The sequence below is a fragment of the Limanda limanda genome, chromosome 12 (genome assembly GCF_963576545.1).
Source record: "Limanda limanda chromosome 12, fLimLim1.1, whole genome shotgun sequence".
NCBI lineage: Eukaryota > Metazoa > Chordata > Actinopteri > Pleuronectiformes > Pleuronectidae > Limanda > Limanda limanda.
Genome location: NC_083647.1, coordinates 27,634,835 through 27,650,009, shown reverse-complemented (window position 1 = coordinate 27,650,009; position 15,175 = coordinate 27,634,835). Strand labels below are relative to the sequence as shown.

General features: G+C 40.7%; 1 protein-coding gene across 1 annotated transcript; it reads right to left on the bottom strand.

Moving 5' to 3' along the window:
• Positions 1-6,291: 6,291 nt before the first annotated feature.
• On the bottom strand, positions 6,292-8,537 carry LOC133014887 (E3 ubiquitin-protein ligase TRIM35-like). Its single transcript, XM_061082105.1, has 2 exons — positions 8,262-8,537; positions 6,292-8,174 (listed from the first exon to the last, which is right to left on the bottom strand). Exon 2 carries the CDS (start codon positions 8,155-8,157, stop codon positions 6,775-6,777), a length of 1,383 nt encoding a protein of 460 aa, XP_060938088.1. The 5' UTR covers positions 8,158-8,174; positions 8,262-8,537; the 3' UTR covers positions 6,292-6,774.
• Between the last annotated feature and the right edge of the window lie 6,638 nt (positions 8,538-15,175).

The window sequence follows — 15,175 nt, the reverse complement described above, 5'->3', positions numbered from 1 at the left end:
AGGTACTCTCTACAGAATGTAATGTGCCCATTCTACTTCAAATCCATTGGATCATTGTGTGTTTATTTTGCTTAAACAGGAGCATTCACTGCTTTAACGTAATCAGCATCTTATCTGCCAATAACATGGTGTAGAAGTGCAAGGAAATCCCAATATGTTATGATCAATGCCATTTATTATTCACAAAAATTACATACAAGGATATGATCAACAATTCTCATTCAAAAAATTACAAAAACAGTGTTTTGGAGAGGGGGGGTTTCAGAGGGAGGGGGATGCTCTGAAGAAAGTTCTGTGACTCCAGGTCTGCTGCTTGGTGTGAAGGAGACAGGAGGTTAGCATCAGGAGTGGAGGCTGCAGGAGGGAGCGTGGTGCTGGAGCACAGTGGTACAGCTTCACTTGAGGAGAACTGAAGGACACAAACAAACCATAGTGTTAAATTATGAAGATGGTTCACTCTGATTTTTTTTTTTAAAGACAAACATCAGACAGGCAGCTAAAAACTAAAAATGCTAAAGCTAACAGCTACCCAACACCAAGCTAATACCAAGCTAATGCCACAGCACTCACAGTTCATCATCAGTGGAGAAGTAACTCACCATGTTTTCCTCTTCAGAGTTGGAGTCATCCAAAGACATTGTTGCTGTTCCAGAATATGTCAGACCTGCTGCAGCCTGCTGAGCTTGAACTTTGTGCAATCTTCTCTTGAGCACGCAGGGAGGAGACCCTCACGTCCCGTCTCCGTAAATGCCTCAGCACTGCCTGAGAATATATGATAAAAAACAAAACGTTTTCGTAGTGCATTTGTGTGTATGTATATATACACACAGAAAGGGCTTTCTTTTCTACAGAAATCCTGAGTTGATCTAGAATGTCAAACCAAATATATTTATTTGTGTACCCATACAAGATGTCCAATAAAATCCAGTCTACTACACTAACATTTTAATGCATCTGCAATAGCGAGTCGCCGGAGGCACTACTGTATGTTTTTTTCGGATTGTCCAACTGACTATAAAGTGCCTTGAAGTCAAAACGTCAAGGCCACAATGACCTCATCTTATGGTTTCAGTTGTCAAGAGGTTACAGTGACATTTATATTAGAGAAAGTATGTAGAAATATGACAGAAACTGCACTGGTAAGCGGAGTCATACAACGCAGTGCGGTAATTCTAGTTTCATTTTTTTTATAAATGGGTTATCTATTTTTACAATCTACAAAAGAAATCAAAACATTTGGTCACAGTATGTTACACAAAGAAATTGGCATTAAAGTTGGCATCTTGTTGTCTCACCAGTCTGACGATACAGCTGAAGGGTTTGCTGCTTAATGCTCAAAAAGAGTCCATCAATGGCGTCCTGCAAGTCATTTTGATTGGTTGGTCCTTGTGAAGAGGAGAATAAAATATATTCGTACCAATATCAGTTTACAATCAAACCTTTTTGTGTTGACCTTGTGTAAACAGAGTCAAAGGACATTGTGCAACAATTTTTTCCACAGTACCTGTCGTCCACTGCTGAACATCTGACACCCATTACTGGACTGTGTCTTCACACAAGTAGACAGAAATAAACAGTATTAATTAAAAGGTGTAAATATTGCTAACACTATGTTTGATGGGGGTCATCATTATACATAACAGAGGAAAACTTTGCACATGTATTTCGTGAGACAGGTGACAGGTGAGTTGGCTCTTAAAGCCGTATAGTTTACATCCACTGCAAAAGCCAACATGGAGGGTGTGCACGCAGAGCACTGAATGCTGCACCTGAAACAGCCTCTCAACTTCAAATTTGGCATGGTTCTATTCCAGTAATGCATTTAGCATGGCATCCCCGCATATCTTAACAATCTGCTAGAAAAATACATAAAAATCAAACACTACATTACAGTAAATATATGGGAAACATATGGCAAACAGTGGGAAATTTCTTCCTTTTATACTCACCGGCCTAAGACTTTTGTGCAATGTTCAGGCATGCTAACAAAGGCTTGTTGTGACATTCCCAGAGCTGCTAGATCAGCAATGTCCACTGAAAAAGTATATGACTGCATCACCTTGAAATTCAAAGACAAAAAGCAATTATTTCAATGCACAAGCAATCTTAAATGATAATATGCACAGATGTTTTTCTAAAAAAACATTTAGATTCCTTCCAATCAAATTTACCTTCCTTCCTGTGGAAACAGTTGTTTTCCCTGTTGAACAATCACAGCAGGGAAGCATGATTGATCAAAATTATTTCAGTGTGATATTCACTTGTATTTCACCAAGCGTACTTTGGAGATTTAATAAAAATGTCTATATGGTATATTATATAAAATGGTGTTTCTGGTATGTAACTTAAAAGTACCTCTTTAATGGCAGGATAATTTCTCTCCCTCATCTTCCTCGATGTATGTGGATGGTGGTAGTGGCCTCAATCGGCTTCTCTTTCTCTCCAGTTCTCCTGGATCCTCCTTGATTAAAATACAGAACATAGCAATTGTTTTATAAAATTAATCGCAACACCCTAACATCTTGTTTTGAAAACATTATTGTTATATTGCATACTATAAATTAAACCAAATTGATCTGATATTGTGGAGTAATGGTATACAAATACACTCCTTGTTAATCTAAAGCATTCATAAATCAAAGTTAAATCATAAACCATCCTTAATTTGAGAAAACAAAATCAAATTAAATAGAATCAATGATGAGCTAAGCGTCTTGAACTAGTTTCACCATCCATTTATTCACATCCCAGGTAACACAGGCCACCGTGGGCCGCAGCCTGTAGCAAAACAATGGAATATTAGCTGATGAATAGCGTCCATTGTGTGTATCGACGGACTCCGCCTTCGCTGTCTCAGCACTCGGACTGTGAACCTAGATCGTAACAATCTTTAAAAACAGTAAACTACTTACCTGACAGAAGGAAGATAACATCTTCGTCTTCCAAGCCCTCCATGTTTATGACGCAGCTTCGTGTTAAAGGGACCGGATGTTTGCAAAAACTTTGTTTACGTCATTTCCGCTCACGCATCTGCACTCGGGCTCGCCTCGGTATGAACGGAGTCACAGGGACCTCTTAGATCCTTCGAATTAGAGGTGTAATCTATCATCAAATATTAATTTTATATAACGTGAATAACATTCACGATCACTGAACGACACAACGCAGGGACGATGAATTAAACAGCACGCTACAACGTGGTTCTCGGCATGGCAGCGTTCATAGCAACCATCATAGCAACGGTAAAAACATTCATGATAACTTTTAAAATATAGATCATAAGCATGAACTGGCTGAAGACTGTGGAAGCAAAGAGACTGTGTCAGAATGTATTTTTATGCCCAAACTAAGTTACAAAATTACATTTAAATCTGAAAAATCTCCGCCATGTTTCCTTTCCGCAGACGGGAACTTGGGAGTCACGTGACGTGAGAACACTCCAATGCAAAACAATGGGCGGACCGAATGTTCCCATCTCACATTTTGAGAGGCCAGATTGTGAGATGGAATTGTTTCTCCAAGTGGACCAACGTTGCCACTACACGTTTGCTGATGAGACTGGGTTGTATATGAATAGTAAGGGAAATGCACAGTTGTTCCTGTAGACGCTGTATAGAGGAAAACAAAGTTATAAATTATATCTTGTGGGCGAGAGGGGTCATGTTGTCATGAAGTGCAAAACAGTGGGGGCGAATATAGTAGAAGTATTTTCTTGCGCTTGTTAGGAATTTAAATTTATATATAGTGTGGGTCTGACGGAACTCTATGCAATAAAGTTCGGAGGGGGGGGACATGAACAGTTTGGACCAGATAAGGGCCTGCACACAAATGATTTAATAATAAACTTTTTCCTTCCTAGTGTTTAATCATTGTTGTTTAGTCTCACACTTGTCTTGATAAAAGGTCTGCTAAGAGCTGCTGCCTGTTTTGAAGACTGTGAAATCTGTGACATACTACACACTGTACGTTAACTTGTTCTCATTTCTAACTTCTGTATAAAAACATAATTCCCTTAAATTCATTCAACATCGCATAGATTTTCGAGCAGCTGTCTGATACGTTCTGGAGGTCGGACAGAGTGACTTTGTTGACTTTGTTTTGTTTCGTTGTTTTGGTTTCGTGGATCTTAATGTTTACACAGTCAGGACATGTTTTGATGAAGCAGAAACATAATATTAGCATGCTAGGTGAACATTGTGTTTGTTAGCTGGAAGCTATATTGTACAGGAGATGAGCAGCTTCATGACAGACACTGTTTTGTTTCCACAACTGCAGATACTGATGGTCAGTGTGGAGAAAAGAGTCTGAAGGTTCAAGATTCAAGAGTTTATTGTTATATGCACAATAATTAGATGAAGCAGTCGCTGGAAATGAAATGCTTGGGTCACAGGCTCTCTTATAGCAATGCTCAGAATACTACAAGCAAAGAAATATTGAATAAAATAATATAAAAAAGAATTCAAAAATGTTAAATAGAAAATGAAATACATATATCTAAAATATATATATACACCTAAAGAAAAAACAATAGTGCAAATATTTGCAATAGTGCAGTTATCTGTGGGGCTGTTACTGGGCAGACAATAAAAACATTTGGAAAGACATTGTATGTGAAGTGTCTTAAAAAGCATTCACGACGCAGAAGGAAAGACACGATATCAGGACACGATTGTAAAAAGTAATTCAAGCCTTGGATTTGATAACTGGTCAAAAGTCATTTGGCGGCAACAAGCTCACACAGACAAGAGACTTGGTTGTAAAATAGCTGCTTGAATATGATCGTGATCTGTTCAGTGTTCAATGTTCAGAGGTTGTTCTGCTGAAGTAAAGATAAGTTATGATAAAATATTAACTTCGTCAAGAAGAGGTTTGTGTCAGATCCTGTGGACAAAAGTGAGGAAGTGCAGGGGGAGGAGTCTGTATCGTAACTGCAGAGCTGAAGTCGCATTAAAGAGACAGAAGCAAAGTGCATACAAATGAACACAAAGTCATTGTGTGCGTGTGTGAGGTTTCAAAATGGCGGCTGGCCACTATGAAGACAGAAGACCCCCTGGAGAGTTGGGATCATTGGGCTGAGATCACAGGTGTGTGAGGTGTTGGTGCCGGTCAGAGGAAGTAGTTAGTTGCATGTAAAGAAAGATTCTGATTCTACGAAGAGCATCACCGAACTAACCTTAGCTTTCAAGTAACGTATTACCAAATATCACAAAAACACAAATCCAATTTATAAAACATCACATGAATAGAGTTCAACAGTTCTGTGCATAGGCCTTGTGTAATCAGCCCAGTTATGTTACCAGGTCATGAAAAGGGGGAAAGGTCCTTTTTGAGGGACTGTTTAAAGTCCAGTGAACTGGTCTTGCTGGTTGTGGCTCCTGTTGTTGTGCATCTGCTGGTCAGACTTTGTGTCGTGACCAGTTGCTTGTGCTGCAGTTCTTAGGCAGGCTCTCGTGTCGCTGCCTTCTGGAAGGTCTCAGCAGTCTGCTTCAGGCCGGCCTGCTTGGAGGTCCAAAGAGCTGGAGCAGGGAGAGGAACCTCCTCCTCCTGCAGAGGTCAGTAGAAAAGAGGGGAACTGGGCTTTTATTGTCCTGGTGACCTCATGGGTCGGGGGGCACACAGTGACCACTAGGGGTTGGAAGCTGTGTCCAGGGGCAGGTTCACACCGAGGTGTGAAGTGGAAGCACCCTGGGAAACTGAGTTCTGGAAGCTCATCTTTGTCTCCAGAACAAAGAAGACATGTGGTCTCAGGCTTTGTCTTCACATGTCGGCCCAACTATTGTTCACAACTATTAGCTCTCAATGTTTAAATAAGTGATAATTCATGAATAAACTTATATATAACTCAGTTTAAAACCTGAAACTATCTGAGGGTCACATCTGTGTGATGTTGAATGAATCTAAGGGAGATATGCATTAATATAAAAAGTTAAGTATATTGTATGCCACAGATTCACAATCCCACAACAGGCAGCGGCTCTTATCAGACCTCTTATCAAGACAGGTGTGAGACTGACCAGCGATGTGACACACACACATTCTAACTAACTTCAAGATGAACACCAAGCAGCAACGGTTATTATAAATCATTTGTGAAGGCCATATATCTGTACCAAACTGCTCCTGCCCCCACCCTCTTTTGTTTTGTTTAGAGTTCAGTTCTATTGACATCTTCACAGATACACACACAAAGACGAACTAAAATTTAAAATCCCAACAAATCCTACTTAATGACAGATAATGTTATAATTGCATTTCAACTTAAAAAAAGCTCAGAACTCTGTTTCTGTTTCATAGTTTTTATTATTTTGATCACAATATTAAAATCACATCACTAGGCTGCTGTTGAATAAACACTTTTACAGACAGAATCATTTTGGCTTCATCACATCAAACAGACAAATGTTCATACATGTTGGATTATTTCATATGTGAACAGACTTTATGTGATTGAACATGAATCATGTCTCATGTGTGAGTTTTAATAAAGTTTGTTGAATGTGAACAATGATCAGCTGTTATTGATAAATGTGTTTTTATGTGGATCTTCATCAGTTTGCTCGACTTCATGGATCCACACAAAATCTAAATGATAGAAAACATTTTCCATGAAAGTAAAAAACAAACCAAAGATAAAGATCAGAAAATAATTAAATCCTATTACACACCTCGAAAAGTCAAAGGAGAAATAAACAAAGCTTTAGAATAACGAGTTTAACTTTTAAATTCAGCAGATTTCTCTTGAAGAAATAAACATGATGAATAAAATCTTTATCTCTAACGGCTCTGATCCAGCGTCACAGAGACTTTCACAGGTAACAGCTTCAAGGGATCTGTAATGCTAAAGTATGGAAACATCTTCTCACTGAAACTGTGTGTGAAGGTGTGAATGTGTTTGTTAGTATCAAGATCAGAGAACGACAGTTCTCCTCTGTTCCAGTCCAGTTTCACTCTGATCCTCTGGATCTTCTGCACAGACAGAACAGATGATGCTGATGGTGACCATGCATAGTATTTACCTTCATAAAACTGTATTCTCCAGTATCCAGACCGTTTGCTTCCCTTCCTCTGGACAGGCTCTGCTCTTACACCCAGTTCCCAGCGTGGACTGTCTCCAACCAGGACGTCCCAGCTGTGAGTCCCTGAGTTAAAACCCTCAGATCCCAGGACTGAGGAGTAATAATCAAACCTCTCTGGATTGTGAGGAAGCTTCTGTTTCGCTTCTTGTCTAAAACTGGTCAGATCTTCAGACAGGACGAGGCATGGACTAGCAGAGTTTGGGTCCAGAACAACAGGACTGTAGGAGACCTCGTCCTTCATCTTGTTCCAGATGTTGAAGCTCAGGTTGCCCAGATGTTTGGCCTTGTCTATCAGAGCTCCTGAGGCCAGCTGTGGATCACCCAGCAGGGGGCGCTGCTGGACTCGTTCCACTGCAGCCTTGTAGTTGAGCAGGAACGAGACGTCTTCAGCTCTCAGCTCGTCCTCTGTGGTTCTGATTGTGTCTGAAAGAGCCGTTATGTCTCTGCTCAGAGCTTCAATCTTCTTCTTCATCATCCGACTCTTCTGCTCCTCTTCCTCCCTCAGTGCAGCCATCCTGGCCTCCTCTTCCTCCTCCAGAAACTGATGAAGCTTTTTAAACTGCTCCTTGATCTGCGTCTCTGTGAGTCTGGCCTGGACCTTAATGTGTTTTGCTGTTTGTTCAAACTCTACTTTAACACGTTCAAAACACTGTAACTTCTTCTTCAAGGGCTCCAGAGTTTCCTGAAGTTGCTTCTTGTGTTGTTGTGCAGCTTCATCGATGGGACTGATTCTGTGGCCGGTGTGTTTTTTTGAATCTCTGCAGACGAGACACACTGGCTGCTGATGGTCCAGACAGAAGAGTTTGAGTTTCTCTGAGTGCAGACTGCAGCGAGCAGGTGAAGAGCTCTGATCGCTCTCATGTAAGAAGGTCTCACACAGGTTCTTTAAAACCAGGTTACAAGGTGGTAATGACTTTGAAGATCTTCTCTTACAAAGTGGACACTCTTTAACTTTTTTGCCTTTCCACCAGCCCTTCACACAGTCTTTACAGAAGCTGTGGCTACATGTTAGAAGAACAGGATCTTTAAAGACATCATGGCAGACGGAACAGTAGAGATCCTCTTCTAATCTGGAAGCCATTGAGTCTCCAGGTGAAGCTGAAAACAGACAGTCAGTCAGTCACAGCTCCATGAACTTCACTGAGGTTCACTTCCCCTCTGAGTCGAGGTGTTTGTTAAACTCACGTTCAGTGTGTGGAGCGTCGGCAGGTTGTAGTTTGACTCTTCTCTCCTGTAGCTGGACTCACTCAGGACGTCTGGTCTGGTTTAGTTTGGTTTGGAAGTTGAATGTGATCGTCTGGTTTTCAGCCTGCGTCTCTTCAGGGAGGAACAGATGTGTCCTGGTTTCTCAGGTGTGTCAGGACACGATTGTAAAAAGTAATTCAAGCCTTGGATTTGATAACTGGTCAAAAGTCATTTGGCAGCAACAAGCTCACACAGACAAGAGACTTGGTTGTGAAATAGCTGCTTGAATATGATCGTTATCTGCTGATGGTTCAATGTTCAGAGGTTGTTCTGCTAGTGTGAGAGTTAAAGTAAAATATTAACAGGAAGTGCAGGGGGGGGGGGGTCTGTGACGTAACTGCAGACATGAAGTCTTATTAATGAGAAAGAAGCAAAGTGCAAACAAAGTGTCACAATGTCAGAAAATTAAAAGATGTTTTTTTACAGATATCCAACTTTCCAGCAACACTTTCCAGCTCCTCCTCTTCCATCCTGATTCATTCATACATACCGGGTTTCCACTATCTTTTCAGATGTTTGGTCGTACTCCTCGCTGACCTGTTGATGGGATGTTGGGGAGTGTTCTCTTGGATGGAGAGAATGTGAATGTTGATGTATATGTTCAGTCTTGAGGAAGGGACCTGAGGGAGGCAACCTTACTGGCTCAGAGGAACCTCAGTAAGCAGCTGGCGAAACAGGCAGAGGGGTCTCACAAGAAGGTGAAGGGGTTTCCTGTTGAAGTAGGAGAGAGAGTCCTGCTGTTGAACAAAGGGGAGAGAGGTCAAAAGAAGCTGGCTGAACATTGGGGGGGGGTGGTGTATGTGGTTGTGGGTAAAAATGTGAGTCTTCACACGTATAACTTTCGCCATCCAACAGGTCGGAATGAGACAGTTCATCGGAACTTGATCATGCCTGTTCATTTGTTACCACCACCTTCTTGGGGGGAGGGTGATGAGGAGATCAGCCTCTCTTCCTCCACTACTGGTCAGAACCAAGATTCTTCAGGAACCTCGAGTCAGAGGGAGCAGAGCGATACTAGGACCGCTCGCTGGGTATCTGATCCTGCTGAGTCTCAGGTTGTTGATGATCGCAAAGAGCACGTCCAACATGTGGAGTGGATGGTGGTACGACTGCTGAGCTGCAGGCTCAGGTGGGCATGAGATCCCGTCAGACATCGGACCGGTCATTCAGTGTTCAGAGTATTGTGTCTGCTGTCAGTGATTCCATGTGTTCAGTTGGGACTTGTTAGGAATTTCAAACTTTTAACTATAGGTTGTGTCTGACTGAACTCTTAAAAATAAAGATAGAAGTATTGTTAGTTAGATATTAGGCCTTCATACAAATTATTTAATAATAACCTTTTCCTTCCTAGGGGTTAATCTACAAATTAAGAATGAACGTTAACTTGATCTCATTTCTAACTTCTGTATTAAAGCATAATTTCATTAGATTCATTAAACTCACATAGAGTCTCACAGCTGTCTGATAAAGTCGTGGAGGTCAGACAGAGTGACGTTGTTGACTTAATTCTGTATGTTGCTTTGGGTTTCGAGGATGCGAATGTTTACACAGTCAGGCTTGTTTTGAAATAGCTGAAAGAATAATAATCTTTTCTCCAATTGTAAACACCTTTGACCCATATTGCATCTGTGGTTGAAGGACGTTCTTTTAGTAAAACTCGTTGTCTAGCAACTATATTGTCATTTGGGAGTGTCTCCCTGTTCACTTCCGTATTCCAAAAGCCAGGAAGCGTGCGCACTTCCGAGGAGGGAGGAACGAAGATCTACTGTTTAAAATGGACTGATGCCGGATGTTCGAGGCGCTCTGATACACTTAATGTACTGGAAGCCAATTGTGTCTTTTGCCGTAACCTGTTCATTGCTTTCCTAAATAAATTCTTAATTGAGCAAAACTGAGTTTGGCTCTTCTTCTCGTTAAAGAAGTAAAGAACACGCTGTTGTTTTTTCTTAACAGACTGCATGGGGGGGGGGTCAGCAGTGGGAAGTGAATCTACAACTGTGTCTAGGTTAAGGGAGAAGGAGACTGCGAATTCCCTAAGACCAGGTAGACCATGAACAGATTTGTCCAGACCATGTCGACACAAAGGGGAATTTCTAGCAAAGGGATTTTTTTTTATTAGGGTGGACAATGTTTCTGTTGATAAAAAAAAAAAAATATATATATATATATATATATATATAAAAATAAGGAACATGGGGATTTTTGGGGGGAGCATAACAACATTTGGATAGACCTTGTATGTGAATTGTCTTAAAAAGCATTCACGACGCAGAAGGAAAGACACGATATCAGGACACGATTGTAAAAAGTAATTCAAGCCTTGGATTTGATAACTGGTCAAAAGTCATTTGCGGCAACAAGCTCACACAGACAAGAGACTTGGTTGTAAAATAGCTGCTTGAATATGATCGTGATCTGCTGAGGGGTTCAAAGTTCAGAGGTCGTTCTGCTGAAGTAAAGATAAGTTATGATAAAATATTAACTTCGTCAAGAAGAGGTTTGTGTCAGATCCTGTGGACAAAAGTGAGGAAGTGCAGGGGGAGGAGTCTGTGACGTAACTGCAGAGCTGAAGTCGCATTAAAGAGACAGAAGCAAAGTGCAAACAAATGAACACAATGTCATTGTGTGCGTGTGGGAGGTTTCAAAATGGCGGCTGGCCACTATGAAGACAGAAGACCCCCTGGAGAGTTAGGATCATGGGGCTGAGATCACAGGTGTGTGAGGTGTTGGTGCCGGTCAGAGGAAGTAGTTAGTTGCATGTAAAGAAAGATTCTGATTCTACGAAGAGCATCACAGAACTAACCTTAGCTTTCAAGTAACGTATTACCAAATATCACAAAAACACAAATCCAATTTATAAAACATCACATGAATAGAGTTCAACAGTTCTGTGCATAGGCCTCATGTGATCAGCCCAGTTATGTTACCAGTTCATGAAAAGGGGAGCGGTCCTTTTTGAGGGACTGTTTAAAGTACAGTGAACTGGTCTTGCTGGTTGTGTCTCCTGTTGTTGTGCATCTGCTGGTCAGACTTTGTGTCGTGGCCAGTTGCTTGTGCTGCAGTTCTTAGGCAGGCTCTCGTGTCGCTGCCTTCTGGAAGGTTTCAGCAGTCTGCTTCAGGCCGGCCTGCTTGGAGGTCCAAAGAGCTGGAGCAGGGAGAGGAACCTCCTCCTCCTGCAGAGGTCAGTAGAAAAGAGGGGAACTGGGCTTTTATTGTCCTGGTGACCTCATGGGTCGGGGGGGACACACAGTGACCACTAGGAGTTGAAAGCTGTGTCCAGGGGCAGGTTCACACCGAGGTGTGAAGTGGAAGCACCCTGGGACACTGAGTTCTGGAAGCTCATCTTTGTCTCCAGAACAAAGAAGACATGTGGTCTCAGGCTTTGTCTTCAAATGTCGGCCCAACTATTGTTCACAACTATTAGCTCCCAGCTTTTAAATAAGTAATAATTCATGAATAAACATATACTTAACTCAATTTAAAAGCCTGAAAATATCTGAGTTTTCAATCCTACTGAATGACAGATAATGTTATATTTACATCTCAACTTAGAAAAGGTCAGAACTCTGTTTCTGTTTCATAGTTTTTATTATTTTGATCACAATATTAAAATCACATTACTCGGCTGCTGTTGAAAAAACACTTTTACAGAATCATTTTGACTTCATCACAGTGTTAAATCCTACTTAATGACAGATAATGATTTTGTCTCATGACCTTAAAATGTGTATATAGCACGTGTTCTCATGGTTAGTGTGTGACTGATCACCTCCTGTTTATCCTGATCCTTAGTTGGAAAGTTTCTGAACTGGTTCGTCTGGTTTATATGGTTAGTAAGGGAAATGCACAGTTGTTCCTGTAGACGCTGTATAGAGGAAAACAAAGTTATGAATTATATCTTGTGGGCGAGAGGGGTCATGTTGTCATGAGGCGTAAAACAGTGGGGGTGAATATAGTAGAAGTAGTATTTTGTTGCGCTTGTTAGGAATTTAAATTTATATATAGTGTGGGTCTGACTGAACTCTATGCAATAAAGTTCGGAGGGGGGGGGGGGGGGGCATGAACAGTTTGGACCAGATAAGGGCCTGCACACAAATGATTTAAAAATTAACTTTTTCCTTCCTAGTGTTTAATCATTGTTGTTTAGTCTCACACCTGTCTTGATAAAAGGTCTGCTAAGAGCTGCTGCCTGTTTTGAAGACTGTGAAATCTGTGACATACTATACACTGTACGTTAACTTGTTCTCATTTCTAACTTTTGTATTAAAACACAATTCCCTTAAATTCATTCAACATCACATAGATTTCGAGCAGCTGTCTGATAAGTTCTGGAGGTCGGGCAGAGTGACTTTGTTGACTTTGTTTTGTTTTGTTGTTTTGGTTTCGTGGATCTTAATGTTTACACAGTCAGGACATGTTTTGATGAAGCAGAAACATGATATTAGCATGCTTGGTGAACATTGTGTTTGTTAGCTGGAAGCTATATTGTACAGGAGATGAGCAGCTTCATGATAGACACTGTTTTGTTTCCACAACTGCAGATGCTGATGGTCAGTGTGGAGAAAAGAGTCTGAAGGTTCAAGATTCAAGAGTTTATTGTTATATGCACAATAATTACATGAAGCAGTCGCTGTCAATGAAATGTTTGGGTCACAGGCTCTTAAAGCAATGCTCAGAATGCTACAAGCAAAGAAATATAAAATAAAATAATATAAAAAAGAATTCAAAAATGTTAAATAGAAAATGAAATACATATATCTAAAATATATATATACACCTAAAGAAAAAACAAAAGTGCAAATATTTGCAATAGTGCAGTTATCTGTGGGGCTGTTACTGGGCAAACAATAAAAACATTTGGAAAGACATTGTATGTGAAGTGTCTTAAAAAGCATTCACGACGCAGAAGGAAAGACACGATATCAGGACACGATTGTAAAAAGTAATTCAAGCCTTGGATTTGATAACTGGTCAAAAGTCATTTGGCAGCAACAAGCTCACACAGACAAGAGACCTGGTTGTAAAATAGCTGCTTGAATATGATCGTTATCTGCTGAGGGTTCAAAGTTCAGAGGTCGTTCTGCTGAAGTAAAGATAAGTTATGATAAAATATTAACTTCGTCAAGAAGAGGTTTGTGTCAGATCCTGTAGACAAAAATGAGGAAGTGCAGGGGGAGGAGTCTGTATTGTAACTGCAGAGCTGAAGTCGCATTAAAGAGACAGAAGCAAAGTGCAAACAAATTAACACAATGTCATTGTGTGCGTGTGGGAGGTTTCAAAATGGCGGCTGGCCACTATGAAGACAGAAGACCCCCTGGAGAGTTGGGATCAAGGGGCTGAGATCACAAGTGTGTGAGGTGTTGGTGCCGGTCAGAGGAAGTAGTTAGTTGCATGTAAAGAAAGATTCTGATTCTACGAAGAGCATCACAGAACTAACCTTAGCTTTCAAGTAACGTATTACCAACTATCACAAAAACACAAATCCAATTTATAAAACATCACATGAATAGAGTTCAACAGTCCTGTGCATAGGCCTCATGTAATCAGCCCAGTTATGTTACGAGTTCATGAAAAGGGGGAAAGGTCCTTTTTGAGGTGCTGTTTAAAGTCCAGTGAACTGGTCTTGCTGGTTGTGTCTCCTGTTGTTGTGCATCTGCTGGTCAGACTTTGTGTTGTGGCCTATTGCTTGTGCTGCAGTTCTTAGGCAGGCTCTCGTGTCGCTGCCTTCTGGAAGGTTTCAGCAGTCTGCTTCAGGCCGGCCTGCTTGGAGGTCCAAAGAGCTGCAGCAGGGAGAGGAACCTCCTCCTCCTGCAGAGGTCAGTTTAAAAGAGGGGAACTGGGCTTTTATTGTCCTGGTGACCTCATGGGTCGGGGGACACACAGTGACCACTAGGGGTTGGAAGCTGTGTCCAGGGGCCGGTTCACACCGAGGTGTGAAGTGGAAGCACCCTGGAACACTTAGTTGTAGAAGCTTATCTTTGTCTCCAGAGACCCAACTATTGTTCACAACAATTAGGTCCCAACATTCAAATAAGTAATAATTCAAGAATAAACGTATATATAACTCAATTTAAAACTTGAACCTATCTGAGGGTCACATCTGTGTGATGTTGAATGAATCTAAGGGAGATATGCGTTAATATAAAAAGTTAAGTATATTGTATGCCACAGATTCACAATCCCACAACAGGCAGTGGCTCTTATCAGACCTCTTATCAAGACAGTGTGAGACTGACCAGCGATGTGACGCACACAAATTCTAACTTCAAGATTAACACCAAGCAGCAACGGTTATTATAAATCATTTTTGAAGGCCATATATCTGGCCCAAACTGCTCATGCCCCGACCCTCTTTTCTTTTGTTAGAGTTCAGTTCTATTGCCATCTTCACAGATACACACACAAAGACGAACTTAAATTTAAAATCCCAACAAATGCTACTTAATGACAGAGAACTTAAAAAAGGCAAAAACTCTATTTCTGTTTAATAGTTTTTATTATTTTAATCACAATATTAAAATCACATCACTAGGCTGCTGTTGAATAAACACTTTTACAGACAGAATCATTTTGGCTTCATCACATCAAACAGACAAATGTTCATATATGTTGGATTATTTCATATGTGAACAGACTTTATGTGATTAAACATGAATCATGTCTCATGGGTGAGTTTTAATAAAGTTTGTTGAATGTGAACAATGATCAGCTGTTATTGATAAATGTGTTTTTATGTGGATCTTCATCAGTTTGCTCGACTTCATGGATCCACACAAAATCTAAATGATAGAAAACATTTTCCATGAAAGTAAAAAACAAACCAAAGATAAAGATCAGAAAATAAAGTCGACAGG